A 25,353-nucleotide genomic window follows, 5' to 3' on the forward strand; every position below is an offset into this window, starting at 1 on the left:
TGTAAAAATAGGGAAATCCCAAAAGATGGCTAGCCATTGCTTTGCTCTTCTATAAGCTTCTAAATTTCTTTTTTAAAAGCATGTAGCAGTTCTAAAAAAAATCCAAATGTAAAACCGATCTCCTTTCAACGTCAATACTGCCTTGTAAGACTGAAGCTTTTGTCTACCCATTGTGTGTTTCTGTTAAACAGACACATTTAAAATTCCACTTTGTTGACTGAGTGTGTGTGTGTGTTTGTGTGTGTGTGTGTGTGTGTGTGTGTGTCTTTGCTAACTGGCAACAAAGAGGCATTTTTAATTCCACTGCGTTGCCAGACTCTGCAATCTAATTTTAAAACCATGCAGAAGATAAGGAAAATGTACACTGTATTTGCCAATTTATCCAACTCTCATTAAAGTTCTGATCCATTGCAGAATTTTATGGCACATCAATTAGATAATGCCTTGATATGTTCACTTTCTTGGATAGTGACACAAAGCAACAGACTGGCATCATCTCCACAACAGAGTAGGCAGGAAACATTTTAAACTGGTGCAAATATTTCCAAGAGGACTAAGTCAAAGTTCAGCCACCTGTTAGGTTTCTCTTTAGCCTTTTACTCCCCGCTGAATAAAACTGAGCAAGTCTCCCTTTTCCTCACTATTGCTTTACTATGTCAGGAATGGCTTTTCTACTTCTCGGCTCTATGTAATAGCTTAGCATATTTCAGGTAAGGGCATTTCAGTTAGCAACTGGCTTATGCAAACAAATATGCCTTGGATATCTCAAGTATGTATGCAGTGCTCATAGTATTAGACACAGCTCTAGAGACTGAAATCAACTTTTTAACCACAGAGGAGGTATTGTAAGCTCAAATAGCCACATCACTCTTCCAGAGGGTATCAGCCGTCCTAATGAGCTCCAGCTGTGATATCAAGTCTAGGATTACGTATTGACTAAAAAACTGCTCTGGGAAAAAGAAAAGAGTTTTACACATAACATGGAACAATGAAATGAAAGGCTTATCTATAGTGCTCCCTAGCTCAAAATACAAGATAAATGTGGTAGGACCTTGTGATGCAATCGTATCTTTCTCATTCTTTGAATGCTGTAAGATTAGAAGTGAACCCTGCAATTACACAACAGTCTATCATCTCTTGCCAAAAAAAAAAAAAAAAAAGTCTTAACATTTTGCCAGCCTGTACTATCTGCTATGATAAATGTGTAGGGACAGGTTTGTTTGTTTCCCATCCACTCACCCATCTTATTATTTAATTTTGTATCAAACCTACATGAAATTGCATATTCCAATTATAGTGTCAGTGATTTGCGGGGCGGGGGGGTGATACAATTTCACGATTAAACAAAAAACCAAAACAAACAGTAATCCAAGGACTAGGGGCAATCAAGCACCAATTTAAAATTACATGGAGGGGCAGGAAGTTTTATCTCATTTCATTTGTAATTTAACCCACTGCAGCAATTCTGTTATTTCAAATGCAGAATCTGCTTTAAAAGTTTCAGCAGAGGAATAAACTTCCAGAGGAAGTGGGAAATAAGTAAAGGGCAGGAGAAATTAAGCAACTAGATACATACTGTAACCTAGATAGAACATGTTATAGAATCTGTACCAATCAACGTTAATATTCAGTTATAAGCTGAAATGTGAATTACGCTGAAATCTGTTGTTTACACCAATGAAAGTCTGTTCTTATATTATATGGGCTAAAACTGTATGCTGCTTTCATAATTTCAATGGAGGCCTTGTGATTTCACAATAGATGAATCAGATAACCAAGGCAATCCAGGCCACTGGTTCCTGGAAAGCCCAGATTGAGCAGGTAACAGCTAACAGTCAAAGGTGCGCCCCTGCTATCCTCAATTGTTTTTTATTCTAGAGGGGGTCACTTCATTCCAGCTGCCATTAAAGTGTTCAAGCCCTAACTCAGCTGCTATACAATGCTCAGCTCTGTACATTTCACAGTTTTACTCAGCTGAAAGTGATGCAATTTAAATTTCTACAGGCTGTGTTCTCAGTGACAAGATGTATACCTAATGCTGTACTATGATTAGAAGCAGGCCTGATTAAGGTAGAGGCCAGGGCCTGGCTCTTCCATTTTAATTTCTGGTTAAAATTAATATTCTTCCCAGCTGGCCTGGCACCACTTGCAATGATAGACAGTTTTCAATCTACTTGGAGCAGGCATTTGCAGGATAAACTTGGTATATTTGGGGTTCTTCTCCTAATTTCTTAATTTCCTTTGGATACGACAATCCTACATAAATTATTAAGCAATGTATCTGAGAGTGGACGGCAGAAAGATTTAAGTTTGGTCACTAGTAGTAACAGCCCTGGTGGGTTCTCGAACTATCTTAAACCAGCCAGTTATTTCATTAATCTGACAATCTTTATTTGTTTATTTGTTTATCTATTCATTCTATTTATATACTGCCCTTCCTAAAGTGGCTCAGAGTGGTTTACATTAAAATCAAACACACATAATAAAACAATTAAAATAACATCAATTTAAAGCAGATTAAAATTAAAACTAGATATCATTACAAGCCAGGCTAAAAAGATGGGTCTTTAAGGCTCTCCTGAAGACCTCCAAGGAAAATAATCTTGAACTAGCGGAGAGCATTTTTGATGGCATGCTTTCATGCGCTCCTATCTGTGGTTCTTGAGGGCAGATATCGGAAAACTCCACTTACTGGCCGAAAATGCCCATGTGACACAGAAGAAATTGGAACTATGAGACATGTGCTTTTACATTGTCCATTCTATCAGGATATTTGATTCATTGGTTAACTAAGTGCTGTCAAGTCGGTGTCGACTCTTAGCAAGCACATAGATAGATTCTCACCAGGATCAAATGTCTTAAACTTAGCCTTTTAGGTCTCTCAGTGGTGAACTCATTGCTATCGAAATCGAGTCCATCCCCTTGCTGCTGGTCATCCTCTTCTGTCCTTTCCTTCAACTTTTACCAGCATTATAGACTTCTCAAGGGATCTGGTTTTTCGCATAATCTGTCCTAAGCATGATAGCTTGAGCCTGATCATTTGTGCCTCGAGTGAAAATTCTGGATTGATTTCTTCTATGATGCATTTGTGTTTTTTCCCCCTGGCTGACCATGGTATCCTCAAAAGCCTTCTCCAAGTTCAAAATACTTTTTCTATCTTGCTTCTTCAAAATCCAGCATTTGCCTCCATAGAGTGTCACAGGAAAAACCACTGTCCGTACGATTCTAATTGTAGGTATAGACACATCACAGCATCTAAATATCCTTTCCAAGGCCTTCATTGCAACCCTACAAAGTGCTAGTCTGTGGCGTATTTCTTGACTGCTGGATCCTTTACTGTTGAAGGTCAATCCTAAAAGGCAGAAGCTATCCACCACTTCAATGTCTTCATTATCAATTCTGAGGATAGTTGTTGTACCCGTTGTCATTAGTTTAGATTTCTTTACATTTAGCCGTAGCCCCATTTTTCGCACTGTGCTCCTTGACTTTCATTACTAGAGCTTGCAGATCATCCGCATTCTCACCTATCAGAGTGGTGTCATCAGTGTAGCGCAGGTTATTGATGTTTCTTCTTCCCGCTTTAAAAACACTCATCTTCTTTCCAAGGCCTTCATTGCAACCCTACCAAGTGCTAGTCTGTGATGTAGTTCTTGACTGCTGGATCCTTTACTGTTGATAGTTGATCCTAAAAAGGCAGAAGCTATCTACCACTTCAATGTATTCATTAGAACTTCTGAGACTGGTTGCTGTACCAACTGTGCTCCTTTACTTCCATTACTAGAGCTTGCATATCATCCACATTCTTAGCTATCAGAGTAGTGTCATCAGTGTAGCACAGGTTATTGATGTTTCTTTCTCCAACTTTAAAACCTCACTCATCTTCTACCAATCCAGCTTCCCTCAGTATATGTTCAGCATATATGATATGATATGATATATGATATAATGCGAAAGTATACAGCCTTGTCTTACTCCTTTGCCTATCTGGAACCAGTCTGTTTCACCATGTTCTGTCTGGACTGTGGCTTCCTGTCCTGTGTATAGGTTTCTCATGAGAGCAATGAGATGCTCTGGGATGCCCATTTTCCTAAGGATATTCCTCAACTTGACATGGTTGACGCATTTGGTTGACGCAACTGAAGGCATTTCTGTAGTCAATGAAGCACATATTGACTTCTTTTTGGTATTCTTGGCTTTCTCAATTATCCAGCGTGCATCAGCAATGATGTGTCCTGTTCCCCGGCCTTTTCTGAAACCAACTTGAACATCTGGCATTTCTCTTTCCACATAAGGCTCTAATCTGTGAAGGATGATCCTGAGCACTATTTTGCTAGCATGTGAAATTAAGGATATTGTGTGATGCTTTGTGCAATCTGTTAAGTCTCCTTTCTTTGGTAGTGGTACATATACTGAACTCTTCCAGTATGTTGGCCACTGTGTCATTCTCCAAATTTTCTGGAATAGTTTGGTTAGAGCCTTGACTGATTCTTCTTCTGTTGCCTGCCATATTTCTATAGCTATTCCATCAATTCCTGTAGTCTTCTGACTTGGTAATGATCGGAGTGCTGATCACTTTTATTGCCCCTCTTTTACTGAATATGCCAGGCAGATCAGCTGAGTTGTATAGCTACTTTCTTCTTGCACATATAAATCGATCAACAACGTTTAGTGTGGCCAAATTCTGTGCTGCAGACAGGCAAGAGTTGATTCAAGATATTAATTATATGATTCAAGATATTAATTATAACTAAAATGTTAAGGAGTATAGCATTTCTACTTAATTAAGTACTTTACTGATTAGTATGTAGTATTACTGATTAGTACTGTAGTATGTAGTATTACTGATTAGTACTGTAGTACTTTACTGATTAGTATGTAGTAGTAGTAGTAGTAGCTAGATTTTTAAGATGTGTAGTATATATATTTGGTCTTAAATTTTTTACCTTTCTCCAAAACCCCCATAGGATCCTATGTGGGTTAGGTTGGGGAAAGGTTGAAAATTTCTTTAAAATCACCTGCTTACCCATTTCTTTTGTGGGTTGGGTGATAGGTAACACCCATCATTCCCTACCACACAACCTACTTTGTTGTCCCTAGGAGCTACCAATGGGGAACAATTGGGTGTTTCGAGTTTCCCAATTGTTCCCTATGGCTGGAACAAGCTGCAAAACGCACACAAGTTTTGGGTTGCGATTTGCAATGCATTTTGCAAACCTGCCTTGAAAAACACTGCAGATTAGAACAAAGCACATGGTAAAAGGGAACCGGTCCCTCCCAACACAAAACATTTGAAATACAGTCCAAAAATGGCCACAAAGAATCACTGACTCAGAATCCACTGCCAGCCACAGTGCCTGTGCTGCAGTAACATCATTGGCACAATTTGATCTCTTTCACACAATTATAACTTCTTACTTCAGCATTGAACCAGCTTAGTCTCAAGGCCAGACATGGAGCTCATCACAGCAATCACCAAGACATCTTACACAGAGAGCTGCCACTGTCCATTTCTTGCCACAACATTATCTCACAAAAAAAACAAACCACAACTCAAGAAAGGCAGGCATCCATGTTCTGCCTTTGTCAATCTGAGATCCAACAAACCAGATAGTTACAGAAACAATAGCACAGCATATTATGCTCAAACTCAAAAGGTTTTGCAAATCCCTACTTCTTGTTTATCTCTCCTTAAAAAAAATCACTTCCTGGTAATGGTTTATTTCTCCTGCCCTTCCCTTACCCTAAACTTGAGGTTTGTTTTCCTTCAGAGGGAAGCATGAGCGCAGAAAATGCCCCTTTGCATTTCTGCAAGCCAAGCACATCATCTGCTTTTTGCATCACAGACGTTTCCCTGAAATATAGATTGTCCTCCAGCAGTAAATTTGGGAGTCATTATGGGAAATAAGGAATAATTATCTTCACCCCTCCCCAGCTGTAATTTAGTTTCTTATTAGAGAATAGGTTTCTAATTAGCAGGGCAGTTTAGTCTCCAGACTTTCCCCAGTGTAGTGAAAAATAAGTATGACAGTGGAGTCATGCTATTTTATTAGACAACATCTAATGGTTACATTTATAATTTGTTTTCTATGCTGGGGATGTGCAATGCATAGTCTTCTGAATAATTATTTGGAAGCTCTTCTATCATAAAACTGCTTGTTGCATTCAAAAATTAGAAGTTAATCATCTGTCTGGGTTTCTGTTTCCTTTTCCCTACATCAGTCATATCCAACTTAATATTTTCATAATGGTCTTATGAAAAGGTTGTTTTTCTAGTTTTAAGCAGATAGAGCAGGGCAAAATGTTATTTGCCATTTTGTAAGGCAGACAAGAAACCAGCACTTTTATTCTACCTGTCCATGCAGTATTGGTTAAGATCCAAATGTGGTCAGATTCTATATCTGAGGAACAGGTTTCCAGCTATTTGCTAGTATCACCACCCACTGTTATTGTCTGAACTTCCTTCCCTTCCATTGCTGCCATAGCCACCACTGCAGATCACTACACCCACCTCCATTTGTGTGTGTGTGCGTGTGCATGCCTTAAAATGACAGCTTCTGATACTGACAGCACTGACAGGGAAACAGAGTTTAATAATTAGTGGGAGGGCAGAATATGGTTTGAAACAGCTGAGGAAGCAAATAGCACAGGAAGGAGTGACTTCTTCAACCCCCCAAATCTAAATCATCTGCCAGCAATCCTATCTTTTGACGTGACCAGCCTTCTCCTTGATGCATTTATAAGGCCTAAAAAAGGAGAAGCTCTTCAGGCTGACTGACGGACCAAAGAAGTAATAGGAACTTTTATTTCTAGATTCCTAGTTTCTGGTTTATCGTCTTCTATTGATAGGAGGATGAAACATTGCTTACATAAGCATTGATGGATATTTTCTTGAGTAGACCTGAGTTTGAGCTAAGGTGTCTGCTTTCACAAGTGAAAAAGGCCCAAAACAATGTTCAAGTTGTCAAGCGATATTCAATGTAAAGTCCCACTTTCTCAGGTTGCTCTATTCCCTCATGTCATATAGGCCGGGGATCCCATCATGGCTCGTGTGTGAGATACTGTCATCAAACACACTCACCAAAGATATCTTATGTGATCCGCAGGGTGGATGAAAGGGGCATCTCCTCCTCCTCCTCCTCTTCTCCATTCCAGTAGTTAACAGTTTTCACTCAAAGGCTCTTTCATTATCACAGGGACCAGGGGAAAGACTATTGGCTGGTGAAAATGACAGGACAAGGAAGAATTGTTGCAAGAGTCACATACAGAGATGAGAAAATATTGTCTCTATATGTTGGTCTGTATGTGCATCAAATCACACCAAAAACAAACAAAATCATCATCATCATCATCATCCTCATCATCGAGAAAAAAGTAAAAAAAGTCAAAATAATCGACATAGCAATACCAGGGGATAGCAGAATAGAAGAAAAAGAAATAGAAAAAATCACAAAATACAAAGATCTACAAATTGAAATTGAAAGGCTGTGGCAGAAAAAGACCAAAATAATCCGTGGTCATTGGCGCCCTGGGTGCAGTTCTAAAAGACCTTGAAGAGCACCTCAACACCACATGGACCACAGAAATCACCATCTGCCAATTACAAAAAGCAGCTTTACTGGGAACAGCCTATATACTGCGACGATATCTATAACAACAACAACATTGACAATAAAATTCAGCCATCCTAGGTCCTTGAGAAGGACTCGATGTCTGGATAGAACAAACCAGTCAATAACACCTGTCTGACAGTATAAACAAGAGAATAATAATAATAATAATAATAATAATAATAAGAATAAGAATAAGAAGAAGAAGAAGAAGAAGAAGAAGAAGAAGAAGAAGAAGACAATTTAAAAGCTTGTTTTTTAAATCAATTTTAAAAATCAAATTTAAAAAGCCTGAGTGAACAAAAAGGTCTTTACGGGGCATCTAAAATAACAAAGTAATGGTGCCAGGCTAACCTCACTAACCTCTCCCTAGTAACCACCTCATCTCGTTTGGCAGAGGCACTCGGAATGGGGCCTCTGAAGAGGCCTTGCCCTGTATGTCAGGACATAGGGGACAAGGTGTTCTCTCAAGTAATCCAGCCACAAGCTATGTAGGGCTTTAAAGGTTAAAACAGCACTTTGAATTGGGCCCAGGAACAGACTGGGAGCCAGTGCAGCTGATGAAGCACTGGTGCAATTTGATCAAAACACCCAATCCCAGTTAATAATCTTGGAGCCCTATTTTGTACCAGCTACAGTTTCTGGACCATTTTCAAAGGCAGCCCTACATACAATGCACTGTAGTAATCCAAGTGAGAGGTTACCAGAGCATGAGTAACTGTGGCCAAATTATCTCTATCCAAGTAAGGTTGCAGTTAGCATATCAGCCAAAGCTGATAAAAGGCACTCAGAGCCACAGAAGTCCTGTTTATAAAGGCCTACTGCTGACAAAGTATTTTTGAAAAATGCTTTCCCTCCCCAAACTGCAACCCTGTTCCTTCGGGGGAGTGCAACCCCATCTAGAACAGGCTGACCATCATTCACACAAGCAGAGGAACCACTGACCAACAGTACTTCTGCCTTGTCTGGATTGAGTCTCAGCTTTTTCACCCTCATCCAATCAATTACTGCATCCAGGCACTGATTCAGAATAATCACTGCCTCACTTGCTTCTGATGGAAAGGAGAGATACAACTGAGTGTCATCCACATACTGATGACACCTCAGGCCAAAACTCTGGATGACCTTTCCCAGTGGTTTCATGTAGATGTTAAGCAGCATAGGGGAAAGAACAGAACCCTGCAGAACCCCAAAGCATAACTGCCAAAGGGTTGAGCAGTAACCCCCCAGCACTTCCAAGAGTCTGTTGTTATGACGGGTGAAATCATACAATTCCAATATATTTTTACAAATGATGCAATAGTCATCAATTCATACTTTTTGCAAGTGATGCAATAGTAATCAATTTTTAATCATATTCTAAAATGACATCTTTCTGATTGAGATGGGTTGTATCTTCAAATTAGAAGTGACCTTTCAAAACTTTACATGTACCACAAAACCATCCCCTTGGGAGGCTAAAACCTTCCCCTGAGAAAAGAGACTATAAATATTTTAAGCCATGGATTTTATTTTGAGACTTTCTTCTTCCTTCCCCTTCCATTTGGAACTTTTCCCCTGCTTTGGGGGACTTTCCCCTCCTTTACTTTATTTTTCTAGATTTGAGCTTCAAGCTCTGGCTATCGTTTTTTGGTGTGTTATTCCCTACCCCCCTAATTTTTCACCGTTTCTCCTGTTCTGAGTTCTATCCTTGGTGTTGCCGAGGCTGATTTGCAGACTACCTGGAGTGGTGAGATAGCAATAGCAATAGCAATAGCACTTACATTTATATACCGCTCTATAGCCGGAGCTCTCTAAGCGGTTTACAATGATTTAGCATATTGCCCCCAACATTCTGGGTACTCATTTTACCGACCTCGGAAGGATGGAAGGCTGAGTCAACCTTGAGCCCCTGGTCAGGATCGAACTTGTAACCTTCTGGTACGTACTGAACTCTTTAATATCTTTAAACTTCTTAAGATTAGCTCTCCTAACCTATCCTAAGTGTAACACAAATGAAATTGTAACTTTATTTCCTGGAGTGTGTGCTTCATTTTCCAATCAGTGGGCAAACAGCTGAACACAAACCTGGGTCCTCATGTGGGTGTGAGCTCTTGGGCCTGTGTCCAGCTTGGCCTACCTGTGGTTCTACCCATGGCTCTATCTAGTCCAGCAAGAAGTAAAACCTAGTCAGATTAGCAGAAACTAAACAAAGGGTGGAACATAGGAAGCTGCCATATACTGAGTCAGACCCTTGGACCTTAGTATTGTCTACACAGTCTGGTGGAGGCTTCTCCAAAGTTGCAGGAAGGAGTCTCTCTCACCCCATCTGTAAATGCCAGAGAGGGAACTTGGAACCTTCTGCATGCAAGCATGCAGGTGGTCTTCCCAGAGTGGCTCCATATCTTACAGTGCTCATGCATGTAGTCTCCCATTCATATGCAACCATGGTGGACCCTGCCTAGCAAAGGGGACAATTCATGCTTGTTACCACAAGACCAGCTCTCCTCCTTGGGTGTATCAGTCCTTCATATCACCTTAACAGCCACAAAGTAATGTCTTCATTTTCAGAACAGGCTGTTCTACCAATTGGCACATTAACTGAGGGCTAAAATAAAAACCCTAGTTAATTCTGTAAGTCATATCCATCATAACCATTTTTATTTTTTTTGTTGAATCTGACAGCAGGAAATTATTATGAGTAATGATTAACGAGGGCTTTCCCAACAAGGACACCTATCCATTATTAACAAAAAAGAAAATAATATCTTATTCCTCACAGGCCAGAGGATGGCCTTTCAGTAATAATATTTTTATTCACAAGCTACTTACATTCAATTTCAGCCAATGACCCATCACTGAATGTGAACAAGTGGAGATGTCAAGTGTAAAAACCGGCATAAAAGGAAATGGTTGAACCCCACAAGGGGCACTCTCTCTTTTGTTTAGGCAACAGGATTGCTTTTTGGCATGCTCATTCTTTGGGAAAAAGAAACCAACAATGCAGGGCCAATTGTATCATGATGGGCCACTGTTTGACTTGGCAAGAAACAAAGAGCAGGCAGGCATGCAAAAGCCAGAATGTAGGGATACTGAATAGAGATCTGTACTCAGCTGACATCCACACATTTACAAACGCAGTGCATGGGTATGCAAGAAATGATCTGAAACATCAATATCTAGTGCTTTCTGAAGTGCTGGATGCCAAAAGCAAGAAAATTTCTAGGTGCAGTGACCTTTAAAAATCGGTCAGTGAGTACCTCTGGGACAAAATACCGGATTGCTCAAATTCTAAATGTCATTACAATATTATTCCGCCAATTCATTAAGTACCACTACCAACAGGCCATACTGGAGATGCCTCTTGTTCTAGATCACAACAGGCATGATTTTCAGTGATGTGCCTAATTTGCAAGATTGTAGGCTCCACTACTATCTCATAGTGTTGATTCTCTTACCCAGAGCGCACCAGTTTGGATTTCAGAAGAGGGGAAAGAAGAGCGATTTTAGCAGATGAGGAACAATTTTAAAAGGCTCAAGGAAAGGACTGAAGTACATCCAAGGGTAAAATTCAACTGTGTTTTAAAATGCATTTTTTGTGAGTATTTTCTTTTAATAAGGCTCACAGCTACAGAACAATAGTAATATTATCAACACAAAACAGATTTTCCATGTCATGAAAGCGTCCGGGTTCAGAGGCCAATTTCCACTCTGCTTCCTGCCCAAGCCACTTTCTAGTTACCTAAACCGTTTGGTGCCACCAGTCCAGTAGGGTACGGGACTTGGGATCTTCTGGCCCCTTCCTTAATTCTCCCCATTCCCACTGAGCAGAATCAGGGCCAGAGCCTTCCCACCAATAGGTCAGCTCATGAGTAAGTATCTTGACTGACAGCCAGCATGTGGGAGAATCAATGCTCCCAGAAAGAGATCACACTGAAGACTAGGTTTCACTCATCAACTTTTTTTTTTATTATTCTACAAGGAACAAGAACTGTGGTGGAAAGAAGAAGCAGGACTAAGAAAGTAAAGTACAACATTTTTCCAACTCCTTACACTTCGTCTAAAGGCCTAGTAAAATACTTACATTTGCCAAATCTGGTACAGTGTACGGTGGTAGGATAGCTGACAAACAGGAAGGACAAACTTTTTAAAGCATCCCTTTGGGAAGAGCACCTGGAGGAGGGAGAGCCTCTCTCTCCAATCAGAGATGTGCCACATAGGTTGGTTGACAGCTTCTGAGCCAATGAGGCTCCCTGAGGGACTGGGGAGTCTTTAGGTCTGACACTCGTGCAGCATTCAAGGAGATTTAAAATAACATGCCAGACATAATGGGGGATATTGTCAGTTCAGGTAAGATGCTCATTTCTCCAGTGCCAGGCAGGCACAGAAGATGAAGAAGTGTGATATCCTGAGGGATAAGTATGAGGCAGATGTGACCTGCTCATCTCAGTTCTATGGTGGATTCCCATAATGTACTCTCTCGCTCTACTCTCTCCCCCTTTTGGAAGCAAAAGGATTTGTTTCTTCATCATGCACATCTAGATCATAGATCAATTTTATATGTTTATAAGAATTGTTAGTTAGTAGAACTAATGACACTAGATACAACAACAAACACCTCTGGCTCCCATGTCTGAGGAAGGGGAAATGATCTTGCTAACAACCAGTTATATAAAACAACTGTTAGCAGTATTTGTGGTAGTCAATCCCTTGGATTTGAAGAGCCTTACTGGATCAGATCAAAGGTCTATCAAATAAGCATTCTGTTGCTTATAGTGGCCAACCAGATACCCCTGGGAAGCCTGTAAGAAGGACATAAAAGCAACCGCCTTTTCTTCTGATGTTCCTCAATAACTGGTATTCATAATACCTTGAATATACTGCCTTGAATCCAGGAGGTTCCATAAAGCTATCATAACTAACAGGCCTCTACTCCACTAATTTGTTTCTCTAATCCAGTTTCAAACCATCCAATTAGGGGCCATCACCACATCTTATGGCAGCAAATACAATAAATTAAGCACTATGCAATGAAACACATCCTTTTGTCTGTCCTGAATCTCTTGCTAATCAGTTTCCTTGAATGACCTGAAATTCTAGCATTTATGAGTCATCTAATTTCACTTACTCATTTTCTCCACACCATGCCCCAAAGTGCTGCTTTCTAGGGATGTGCATAAATCAATTTTTTGTTTCAGTTTGTACCCAAATCATATCACCCCCCCAAAAAAATTTTTTTGTTTGGGGTCCGAATCTGACCCCCACCGAATTACCCCATCAATTTGTACCCAAATTTTCTGAATCTGAATTGATACAGGACAAAAAAGGGGTCTGGGGGCATGAGTGGGGTGAGTGGTAGTGCCCAATGGGTGGAAGCTACCACCCGAATTTCAAAGAAATTGAGCAAAGGGGTGATTTTAAAGAATTTTTGAAGTTGGCACATCTTTAAGCTTTCCCCCATAGGGAATAATGGGGATTTCAGCAGCCCTAGTTATAACTCCCCAGGGGCAGGGGCACCAGAGTGGCTCAGAGTGGGTTGTGGTGGGTGGTAGTGCCCAATGGGTTCAAGGAAGCTACCACCCAGATTTCAAAGGAATTGGGCAAAAGGCTGATTTTTAAAAGATTTTTGAAGTTGGCATGTCTTTAAGCTTTCCCCCATAGGGAATAATGGGGATTTCAGCAGCCCTAGTTATAACTCCCCAGGGGCAGGGGCACCAGAGTGGCTCAGAGTGGGTTGTGGTGGGTGGTAGTGCCCAATGGGTTCAAGGAAGCTACCACCAAGATTTCAAAGGAATTGGGCAAAAGGCTGATTTTTAAAAGATTTTTGAAGTTGGCATGTCTTCAAAATGTTTGTAATTGAATCCACTCTCATAACAAGCAGAGAATCTACTCTCAGAAGAAAACTTCAGAAACAAAAAAAACCCAGTGCCCCATGGGCTTGTCATTTTGGGGGTGGTTGGCATCCTATGTGCACTACACCACACCCTGCTCTGGGCCACCCTGGTGCCCCTCAAGTGGAGTTATGGGGCTGCTGAAATTCCCCATTATTCCCTATGGAGGAAAGCTTAAAGACGCACCAAATTCAGAATTCTTTAAAAATCACCCCTTTGCCCAATTTCTTTGAAATTTGGGTGGCAGCTTCCATCCATTGGACACTACCACCCAACCCACAAAATGGAGGTCCAAATCTCTGAATTTTTCGGGTCCAAATCTGGGGTGCTGTGTTTTGTACCTGAATCTGGGCAATTGAGGACAGGGGTGATTTGTTTTGTCTACAAAATACCTGAATCAGCCAGATTTGGGTACAAATCTTTTGTACAAGCTCCAAAGTGCTGAATATTCAGTGAATATTTATTCCTCTGGGGTGTTCTGAGGATGGCTGGAACCTAGGTACTTTTTTGAGGATTCCATTAAAGTACCTCAGCATTTTAAGACAGGGGTTCTAGAGCAATTACCAATTGATACATTCTTATTTGACAAAGCCACACTTTGCTCAACAGTGGTGGTAGCAGCCAGCATCAGTGCTTCAACTGCTGATCATGAGGGATCCTCCACTGTTTCAGAGTTAAAATGCATCATTTTCCAAAAGCAGTATGGATTCTGGAAGTTGTAGGTCAACAGGGTCATTGGGTGAAGGCCAGCTTACAACGTTTGAATCCCCATTCAGCCATGAAACTCGCTGGGTGACTCTGGGCCAATCTTGTCTCTCTCAGCATAACCTACCTCACAGGGTTGTTGTGAGGATAAACATAACCATGTAAACATCTCTGGGCTCCATCTCTGGGAAGAGCAGGATATCAATGTAAAAACAAAAGCTCAGGGCATTCTGTCACAAGATCACTTGATGGAAGACGCTGGCCAGAAATATATGAAACAATAGCCTGTAGCTCAAGTTTCAGTTTTACCGCTAAATAGTCAGGTTTAACAGTCTCACCAGGAATACAGAAGTGAGGAGTGAGAAGCCCAAATTCCAAAGTCACAATCTCTCCGACAAAAGCTCGAAGCATATTTGTCCTGTTGTTTCCAGCAGTTTGTTCAAGGCACAGGCTGCCCGATTTATAGTCAGCAGCCACGTGCCCTTAATCAACACTCCACCCCCGCCAGCTGCCATAGATTCAATCCGGCTCCTGCTGTCTTCTCGTCAGTTGACTAAAGGTAAAAAGGTAAAGTGTGCCATCAAGTCAATTTCGACTCCTGGAGCCCACAGAGCCCTGTGGTTTTCTTTTGGTACCGGTAGTATACAGGAGGGGTTTACCATTGCCATCTCCCGCATACTATGAGATGATGCCTTTCAGCATCTTCCTACATCGCTGCTGCCCTATATAGGTGTTTCTGGGAAACATACCAGCAGGGATTCAAACCGGCAACCTTCTGCTTGTTAGTCAAGCATTTCCCCACTGCGCCACTTAAGGTGACTGCCAGTTAACTACTCTTCCGTAATTCCCTCACCTGCTGCTGATGTTTTTCCCATCTGCACCCTCGAGGAGATAGTGGCCGTTCAAACTCTGGCACAGATCCTGACCCTTCTCTCCAAAGATCCCCCAGCCCTGCTGGCCCCTCCTGCACCAAACACTCATCCTGGCCTGTCTCAATTACCTCCCCATTCACATCACCGGCCTGCTCCTCTTCACGAAGCCTCCCAACTTTCTAGTAAGTCACGTACCCCCCACTCCTCTCCACTGTCCTCGAGTAGGGACATGACACACTCGATATTTCAAGTGTGAGCCCCTGGTGGCGCAGTGGTAAAACTGCCACTCTGTAACCAGAAGGTTGCAAGATCGATCCTGACCAGGGGCTCAAGGTTGACTCAGCCTTCCATCCTTCCGAGGTCAGTAAAATGAGTACCCAGAATGTTGGGGGGCAATATGCTAAATCATTGTAAACCGCTTAGAGAGCTTCCAGCTATAGAGCGGTATATAAATGTAAGTGCTATTGCTATTGCTATTGCTAGTGCTAAGTACAACTGAAATGCTCACAACTTCTCCATTCACAATTGCCTGGAACTCTCTTCAAGCAATCAAGAGTCCTCAGGGTTTGTTCAAAATTCTTTGATTAACTGGTCTGTGGGGCATAGCAAGGTCAACAAGGGCCTGGGTTCAATAAATGAAGATTTGGCCCTCCCTTTAAAAAATATTTGTGGCATCTCTGGTGCCATGAAATGATTTTACTTCCTTTAAAAAATTTTATTTACCTACTGCCACCACTCCTGCTGTTGCTTCTGCTTGTCCTCCTCCTGCTGCTGCCTCTGCCACTCCTTGCCCCCACTGCTCATAGCCGCTGTGGCTCAGTAGTCAGTTTGCACATCGGTGGCATGGCCAGCTACAAAATGGAGGGTGTGCATGCACCTGGATTAGGCATTAGGATGCATGCACGCCTTTCATTTCTTCACACAGCGCTGAGAGGTTCTATGATTTCTCTCCTTCTTTCAATAAGGGAAGAAGCTATGGAACACGACCACTGTGCAACCCCGCAACCTAATAGCAGGGGTGTGGGGCAGCAGGGTGAGGGGCACTAGGGCAGGAAGCAAACGGTGGGGGCAAGGGGCTGCAGGGCAGGAGGCAAGCCATAGTGGAAAGCTAAGGCAGTGGGGAGGGGGTAAGGGGCATATGACTGGGCCCTTGGGGGTATGGGACACCCTAGCTATGCCCCGGGACCATAATTTTCATTTTGTTGCCATTCATGCTAACATATGCCTTTGCAGAGTTGCAACAAGTAAGCAGAGTGGTTTTACTGCTAGAAGTATAAGCAGATGTTCTAATAAGAGTTCCAGAGGCAACGGTAATAATTTACGTTTATTAATGTTCTTTAAATAGCTCTCTGCACTTCAAGAAACTGAATGTGTTTATCTAGATCTAGTTGAAATGCCTCCAAATGCTAACTAGTGACCTCCTCTGTCAGAGCGCTTTGGAAGGAATATAAAGCTAATTACAATCATGACTGCCATTCACTTATTTATGCATTAATGAGAGACAGAAATTATACTGAAGTCACTTGTTAGCATTCTAAATGGCATTATGCACAAAGCCACTGCCTAGAAAAGAAGATACATAATTGCCAACACTTTAACACACCCATGGAAGAAAACAAGATTTTAAAAACCTCCCACTAATAAATACTGCCTATTCTCTCTCCTTAATATCTCCTTTCAGGACAATAGTTCTGACTTCCCACAGTTTAATGAGGAAAGAAAGATGCTGTTAACATTAGGGATGTGCAAACTGATTCGGGTACAAATTGATTTGTACCCGAATCTAGCTGACGCGGGTGATTTGGAGACAAAACAAATCACCCCTGTGGAGCATTGGCTAGATTAGGATCCAAATCGAATTGCACCTGATTCTATTTGAATCGAATTGAGATTCTGATCCCTCCTATTAATTTCCCCAGATTCCCAGCTTTCTTTAAAAAGAAAAAAAGCTAAGCTCTAGCCCTTTTAGAAGGGGTAACCAGGGCAGATCCTGCTTAGCTAAGAGGACTAGTCATGCTTGCTTCCAAAAGACCAGCTCTCCTCCAATAACAGTGCCAACTGTCAAGTACCAACTACACCCCCCTCCCACCCATAAGGCAGTGGGGTACTATTCAGTTGATGTTCTAGGATTCCCCCCCCCCAAGTGTTTAGGCTCTTTGGTGTCTAATAACCTTTCCTCATAATGAATCCCTATGAAGATTCATTACACTCCAAAGAGTCTAAACACCTCAATAATTCCTAAAATATAAACTGGGTACCCAGCGGCTTGTGGGTTGGGGGGAAGGTGGAACATGGGATGTCACTAATTCCCCACCTCCACCTGCAAAGCAGTGGGGTCAAAATGAAAAGAAGAAATGAAGGTTGGTCTCTGGGTCATCTAGGAGAGACCATATTACTCCTGTATTGAGTTACACTGGCTGCTGATATGTTTTCGGGCATAATACAAGGTGTTAGTTATAACCTATAAAGCCCTAAACAGCTTGGGCCCTGGGTATTTAAGAGAACGTCTTCTTCGTTATGAACCCCACTGCCCATTGAGATCATCAGGAGAGGTCCGCCTGCATTTGCCACCAGCTCGTCTGGTGGCTACTCAGGGACGGGCCTTCTCCGTTGCTGCCCCGAGTCTTTAGAATGCACTCCCTAGTGAAATAAGAGCCTCCCCATCTCTGGCAATTTTTAAAAAGACTTTAAAGACACATCGGTTCACCCAGGCTTTTAACTGAAACTGTTTTGATTGTTTTTAATGTTGTTTTAGAATATTGTTGTAAAATTTTTCAATTGTTGTGTTTTAAATTTCTTGTTTTTTGTTTTAAAGTAATGTTTTAATGTTGTTTTTATCTTGTTGTAAATCGCTCAGAGACGTAAGTTTTGGGCAGTATAAAAATATGTTAAATAAATAAATAAATACAGGTGTCTAATGAAGACACAAAAGAATCTAAACACTTCAAAAATACCTAAGCAATACAGGTGAAACTCGGAAAATTAGAATATCGCGCAAAAGTCCATTAATTTCAGTAATGCAAATTAAAAGGTGAAACTGATATATGAGACAGACGCATTATATGCAAAGCGAGATAAGTCAAGCCTTAATTTGTTATAATTCTGATGATCATGGCGTACAGCTCATGAAAACCCCAAATCCACAATCCCAGAAAATTAGAATATTACATGGAACCAAGAAGACAAGGATTGTAGAATAGAACAGTATCGGACCTCTGAAAAGTATAAGCATGCATATGTATTCAGTACTTGGTTTGGGCCCCTTTTGCAGCAATTACTGCCTCAATGCGGCGTGGCATGGATGCTATCAGCCTGTGGCACTGATGAGGTATTATGGAAGACCAGGATGCTTCATTAGCGGCCTTCTGCATTGTTTGGTCTCATGTCTCTCATCCTTCTCTCGGCAATGCCCCATAGATTCTCTATGGGGTCAGGTCAGGCGAGTTTGCTGGCCAATCAAGCACAGTACACTGTATACTTTTCAGAGGTCCGATATTGTTCTATTCTACAATCCTTGTCTTCTTGGTTCCATGTAATATTCTAATTTTCTGGGATTGTGGATTTGGGGTTTTTATGAGCTGTACGCCATGATCATCAGAATTATAACAAATTAAGGCTTGACTTATCTCGCTTTGCATGTAATGCGTCTGTCTCATATATCAGTTTCACCTTTTAATTTGCATTACTGAAATTAATGGACTTTTGCACAATATTCTAATTTTCCAAGTTTCACCTGTAAATTGAGTACCCCAGTGTGTGCGAGTGTGCATGTGTGTGTGGGTGGGTGCATGTAGTTTTCACATGGCAGTTGACAGTTGGCACTGTCCAGTGATAGTCAAAATGAACAGAAGAAACAAAGGCGTATAACGAATCCTCACAGGGATTCATTATGAGGATAAGTTATTAGACACCAAAGAATCTAAACATTTGAATATTCCTAAAAATTAAAATGAGTACCCCAATGCCTTGCAGGTGGGGGTGGGGTGTAGTGGCAGATGGCAGCTGACAGTTGGCACTGTCCAGTAACAGTTAACATGAACAGAAGAAATGAAGGTGTGCAATGAATCCTCACAGTGATTCATTATGAGGAAAAGTTATTATACACCAAAGAATCTGAACACTTGAAAAATAATGAGCGCACATTTTGCTCCATAACTCCACTTCTACAAGGGCTAGAGCTTAGCTTTTTAAAAAAATGAAAGATGGAGATCTGTGTTAGGGTTAGGATATAGTGACATCAAATCCCCATTATTTTCTATGGCGGAAATGTTCAAAATCAGTAAAAGCTAAAATAATACATTAAAAATCAAGCAAGTGTTCCACTGCCTTGAGATTTGGGTTGTATATGGCACCCATGGGGCCCTACCTATAACCCAAATTTGGTGCCCCTAGGACCTTGTTAAGTGGTATGAATTGATTCAAATCTGAATCAAAGCAAAGCAAATACAAATAGAATCTGAGATGATTGCGGGGGGTTGATCTGGACACAAAACAAATTAGCAATGATTTGTTTTGAGCACAAATAAAATAAAAAAAATTGGATTTGTGCACATCCCTAGTTAACATCAGACACAAAACAATGTATTTGGGGGAAAGGAAATGAGGAGGGATATAGTGCGAGAAATAATGGGCATAATGACACAGGCTAGCTGTACATATTAATGATTTTTCTTCCATTTGTTTGCCCTAGGAACCTGTAAATGAAGAGCATGTGAAGTGAACAATGATATAAAAAATGAGCAGGTATCCCTTTATTCCACCAAGCCATTCTCTTCTATTTTCCACTAGCTCCTTTCTTTCACCCGTTATACTAGTAGATGTGCTACAAATTCAGTTCACTCTATTTTTCTATAGGAAATATAACAGTTTCAATACACAAACATTTCAAACCCTGCCTTGATTGAAGAATTATTCACAAAACTACTAAATAACTGATCCCACAAAATCTTAAGTAATCCTACAAAATCTCTAGAATGTTTTCTGTAAAGCCCTGATTCCTCTGAGGAAGAAAACATGAATTTTGTACAGCATGTTCATGCTATTTTATTCAAAACTAATTTGGAAGAAATAATATGATTGCTGAATGTTTAAAACAGAGATGTTTTTATGAATTTTCAGATACGGGTGCTTCATGAAATTGATACAGCTAACCAAAGAGTGCCAAGACTGAATATTAGTATTTGTCAACAATATTTCAAGATTAAATTCAATGATAATCTTACTTTTGACGGTAGCTGTCCGGGTGCAGTTGTAAAGGATGGCGAGTTCCCCAAATACTTTGCCAGGCCCCATGGTGCACAGTTTTACACCTTCCTTTGTCACCTCAACCTTTCCATCTGTGGAGAAAAAACCCCACACAATTTTACTGTGGCGGAAAAAACCCACACTGTTTCACAGCACAACCTTTCATAGTGTTTTGATTCTTCTGTCCTTCATAGCATTCTTTAAAATGAGCATGAACCCCCATAAACAGTACAAAGAACTGAAAAAAGGTAAAAACAATTTCTAGCTTGAATATGAATTTTTGTTCCATTTTTCATTTCATATACTCTCAGTTGTATCGAAAAGATGCTCCCAAATGTAATCTGCATATCCACACTCTCTCCTCTAAGAGATGAGCATCAACAGATATATGAGCCAAAAAAGATTGCCTACAAAGCCTGGATAATCTGAAATTAAGCTTTTATTTATAGAAATTATACTCTACTTTTTATTCCTTTTTGAGATGCCCGAAGCAGCTAATAAAAACAACAAATATCTTTTAAAACGTTTTATTACTTATACAGCTTTATTTATTTGATATTATATTCTCAATATTAAAAATGATTTTTTAAAAAATAATAATAATAAATACAGGGGGGAAATAACCCAGAGGAAAAAATAGCATAATATAAACTGCAACTATGTTTCTCTAAACATGTTCTTTGCTCTTAGAAGTTGGTAAGCATAATTATTTGTATTCTAAAGGGTTAGTATAGGATCCTATCCTCCACACTTCCTCTTCCTCTCAATTCCCCTCTTATTTCTCAAATCCATGAAGCATGGGAGGAGTAGAGCAGCAGCGGGTGGGTGAGTGGACAGAAGTTGTGGGAGGGTAGCGTGTGAGCAGCAGGTGGAAGCCTGTGGAGGCTTCCCATGGTCTACTAATTCAGTTAATGGATGGGCCAGTGTTTTAAAGCTGCTTGCCTCACAAACATAGATTAATCATATGTAGATGTAACTAAGAGTTTATTCAGAAACAACTCCACTTTCTCCTTCTCCTTTCCCTCCCTTTTCTTTTCTGACTCCACCCCTGCACTCTCTACAGGATCCCCACTGGGACAAACTTCTAAACAACAAAACATAAAAGATTACTGGATAGAATACAACAGTAACCATGGTCCCTGGGAGTTCCTAACCCTGCTCAGTAACTTTTTTATACAGCAAATAGGTAAGAAGGCAAGCAGGACCACATCGGCTACCCATGCTTATGTGGTCTATCCCCAAGGCATCTGGCAACTGTCTGAAGAGCAGGGCTGTCCCTAGCGGGGTGCCGGGCTGGTGGCAAATCAGCATGTTCAGGGCTTCGCTGCCTCAGCCACCACCACTCCCCCCTCCCCAGCACACATGGTGCCTGCTGGGCCAGCTACTGCACTGCTGGGAGCTGAGGTGGGTACGCAGGCAGCCTCCCCAAATGGAGCATGCGGGCCACACCAAGTACACAGGGCAGTGGCCAGACCGGCTGCTCTGCCACCGGGAGCCGAGGTGGGTGCACAGTCAGCCTCGCCAAATGGAGCAGGCTGTTCGCTGCTAGCTGGCCACCGCCACCACGGGACCCCTCCAAACACAGGGACCGGGACGATTACATCAGTCGCCCTGCCCTAAGGATGGGTCTGCTGAAGAGGGCTATGCTGAAAGCGGGGAAGGTTCCTCTATGCAATCTGGAATTCCAGGGTTTCATGCTGCATGAAGAAGCCCTCCCCATGTTCATTTCTGCCCTCCATAGACAAACACTGAATATGCAGAGGCCAAACAGGTTCATTGGCGAGCATGTCAGAGTGAGCATCATGAGTAGCGCACCACTGCTCCTTCACACATTCACCCTAATCAAAGGGCAATAGCATCTTATAATTTATTTATTTGATGTATATACCGCCCTTCCAAAGGTGGCTCAGATTTTTAAAAATAAAAAATAATTAAAATAACTCAACAATTAAAATAAAAAACCAGTTAAAAGCAAACTAAAATTACAATTATAACTAGATAACATTAAAATTAAATATCATTAAAAGCCAGGCTAAAAATTAGGATCTTTATGGGTCTCCTGAAGGCCTCCAATGAAGACAATCCTCTTATATCCCATTAAATCTTAAGTGGGTTTTAGTCACCAGTGAGTTAGTATGTATTATCACACAGGAATGTATTTCTTGGAACAATAAATATATTCTTTCATTTCCAAATAGGGCTCCACATTGTAATAGTCAGAATATGTCACCTTATTATGTCTTTTCTTGTAATTCCCAAATAAATTCTTTATGCCAGTGAGCACAATAAATGAGGCATACCGAAAAAGTTCTAGTCTCCCTTCTAATAGCTCTTTGATGATTTTAGGAAGACCAGCTAGTGCTTTCTTCTGAGTCATCTGGGAAACTCTGTGATTGTAAATGGATGCTACAACTGATATTTAGCATGCACAAAGTACTAAGTCTCAACTCAGCAGTCAATCACAGCTCATGCTACTACTACAATTTCATTCTACAAGTCTGCTAATAAATGGTGGCATCATTAGAATGCCAAGGGGGGATCTGATGCTGATTTGAAAATGTATTTTTTGAAAGAAGCTTTCAAATGAAGATGAAACACACAGAATTTGCAGATGGAAGCTTCCTTACTATTTTGAGTTGGAAAATCATGATATTCAGCTCATATGCCTGTAAACTGAGAAAGTAATTTTGCTCATCGAAAAAAACTTAATCCTTGGATACAATCATCCATGGACAAGGCACCAATTATCAAAACAAAACTATTTTTGACCCATGGTCATTATATAATCTTCATATTTAGAATATTTTTCCATCCCAAGCAATTCCCCCCGTCTCCTTACTCAAGAATGTACATACAAGTATGGCTACAAGAGGTATTTTATATCCAGGGTTGAGGAAATGAAGGCCATGACCAGCATTCCCTCTAACTTTTTTCATCTGTGTGTGGAATGAGTTTTGTTCTAGGTGACAGTATCGAGGTAGTATGTGCTTACCTTGATTCAGAGTGGGGCCTTCCTGATTCAACCAGAGCAGGATTTAAATTTAACTGAGCGGACATCAAAAAAACTTGTGAGTGTGCACAAATGCACATGCCTTAGAGGGAACACTGAACATGACCCGTTTTTCTTCTTCTTTAAAAAGGCAGGAGAGAGAGAAAATAGTGGGAAGGAACAGTTGTGGAATAAAAATAGATGGTTTCTACTAGGCCAGTTGTACTGAATACAAATGAAATGTATTGTCACGCTGATTCTGCATGGTGGCCACTCACAGCACAGCTGTCTCTAGGTAGTACTGTGAGCTTCCAGTGTATGTGTGTAGTGGGAGCTCCATTATGGGAAGCTGAGTCATATATTGCCCTGGCAGTGGCTGGGATGGCATGTGGGGCATAGCAAGAGAAGGGTAGTCTGAGTTCTTTCCCCAAGAACTGTATGGGGAAAGCACTCAGAGAGGGACTATCCTCCATCGCTCCTTGCACACACCTGCCACTATACCCTGCACACTGTCCCAGCCATTGCTAAGGTGATAGAGGGCTTAGCTTCCCATAAATGAGCCCTGCCACACACACATCAGAAGGGCACAGTAACTGAAGAGAGATGGCCATGCTACAGGTGGCACCTCTGAATCTCTCAGGCACAACAGTGCAATTTATTCAGATTGAGAGTGGCCAAAGCATGGGCCTAGTTTCTACTATATGTACTCTGGTTGAGAAATGATTAAAAGATGATATATAAGACACAACTGGAAAACAAAGTTTGCTGCAGACAATGGGCAAGTATGTTGTAGAAACTAGGGATGTGCACGAATCTTTTTTTTGGGGGGGGGAATGTGTACCCAAGACAATTTTGTTCAATGTCACCCTGATTTATTTTGCGTCTGAATCTGACCCCACCCCCAATCAGAGCAGATTCAATTTGTACCCAAATTTTCTGAATCTGAAATGATTTGGGGCCAAAAAAGGAGTCCTGGGGACAAAACAGTGGGGTGGGTGGTAGTGCCCAATGGGTGGAAACGACCACCCAAATTTCAAAGAAATTGGGCAAAGGGGTGGTTCGGTGCATCTTTAAGCTTTTTCCCCATAGGGAATAATGCGGATTTCAGCAGACTCATACCTTCATGTGGGGGGCACCATGGTGGCCCAGAGTGGGTTGTGGTTGGTGGTACTGCCCAATGGGTGCAAGGAAGCTACCACACAGATTTCAAAGGGATTGGGCAAAGGGGTGATTTTTAAATGATTTTTGAAATCTATGCATCTTTAAGCTTTCTATGTTTTAACTTCAGAAATTCTTTCATATCACACCTTTGCCCAATTTCTTTAAAATTTGAGTGGTAGTTTCCACCCGTTGGACACTACCGCCCAGCCCACTTTGGCCATAAAATGGAGATCCGAATCTCCGACATTTTCAGGTCCGAATCTGAGGTGATTTTTTTTTAAATCCAAATCTGGGCACCTGAGGACAGGGGTGATTTGTTTTGTCTATAAATCACCTGAATCAGCCAGATTACATATATATGTACCCAAATGGTTTTGCACATCCCTAGTAGAAACATGTATGGTGTGGCCAAAAGACATCATTAAAAAGGGAAGTAAGAATTCATCATGGGTTACGGCGGTATAAAACCTTGGGTAAGGGCGGTATAAAAATGTGCTAAATAAAAAATTAAAAAAAAATATGTAAACTAAACACAAAGTCTAAAACCTGTAAACTACTGATTTCGTTGAAGGAATAGTTTACAGATATAAGTGCCAAGCTTTATTGCTACCTTGGCATTTATAGAACTCTTTTAATGGTTGGCAATGCCTATACCACAAAAAACCACAAATAATTAGTGACCTGACACCATAGTGGAATTTAAATAGTTAAAAAATCCTTTTTATTTTAAAAATCCTTATATTAGTTTTTTGAAAAATCATTAAGGCAAGCTAATGATAATAATAAAGTAAGCAATACATTGAAGACCAAACAAGCTATTCAGGCAGAGGAATTTGAATTCAAATTGTTAAGATTTTCACTAAAGATGTGTTCACGGAGTGAGAAAAAACCATTAGTGCCTCTAC

The 25,353-nt window shown here is 41.0% G+C and overlaps 1 protein-coding gene across 2 annotated transcripts in view; it reads right to left on the reverse strand.

Moving 5' to 3' along the window:
- The window catches only part of PRKG1 (protein kinase cGMP-dependent 1), a 1,007,212-nt gene that overhangs the window by 661,013 nt on the left and 320,846 nt on the right, over positions 1 to 25,353 (reverse strand). For both annotated transcript variants that reach the window (XM_053305274.1, XM_053305273.1), the window contains exon 3: positions 20,277 to 20,390. In XM_053305274.1, coding sequence (XP_053161249.1) covers positions 20,277 to 20,390 — 114 coding nt within the window. The remainder of the gene's footprint in view (positions 1 to 20,276; positions 20,391 to 25,353) is intronic.

Source organism: Hemicordylus capensis, chromosome 3 (genome assembly GCF_027244095.1).
Source record: "Hemicordylus capensis ecotype Gifberg chromosome 3, rHemCap1.1.pri, whole genome shotgun sequence".
In the NCBI taxonomy this organism is placed as follows: domain Eukaryota; kingdom Metazoa; phylum Chordata; class Lepidosauria; order Squamata; family Cordylidae; genus Hemicordylus; species Hemicordylus capensis.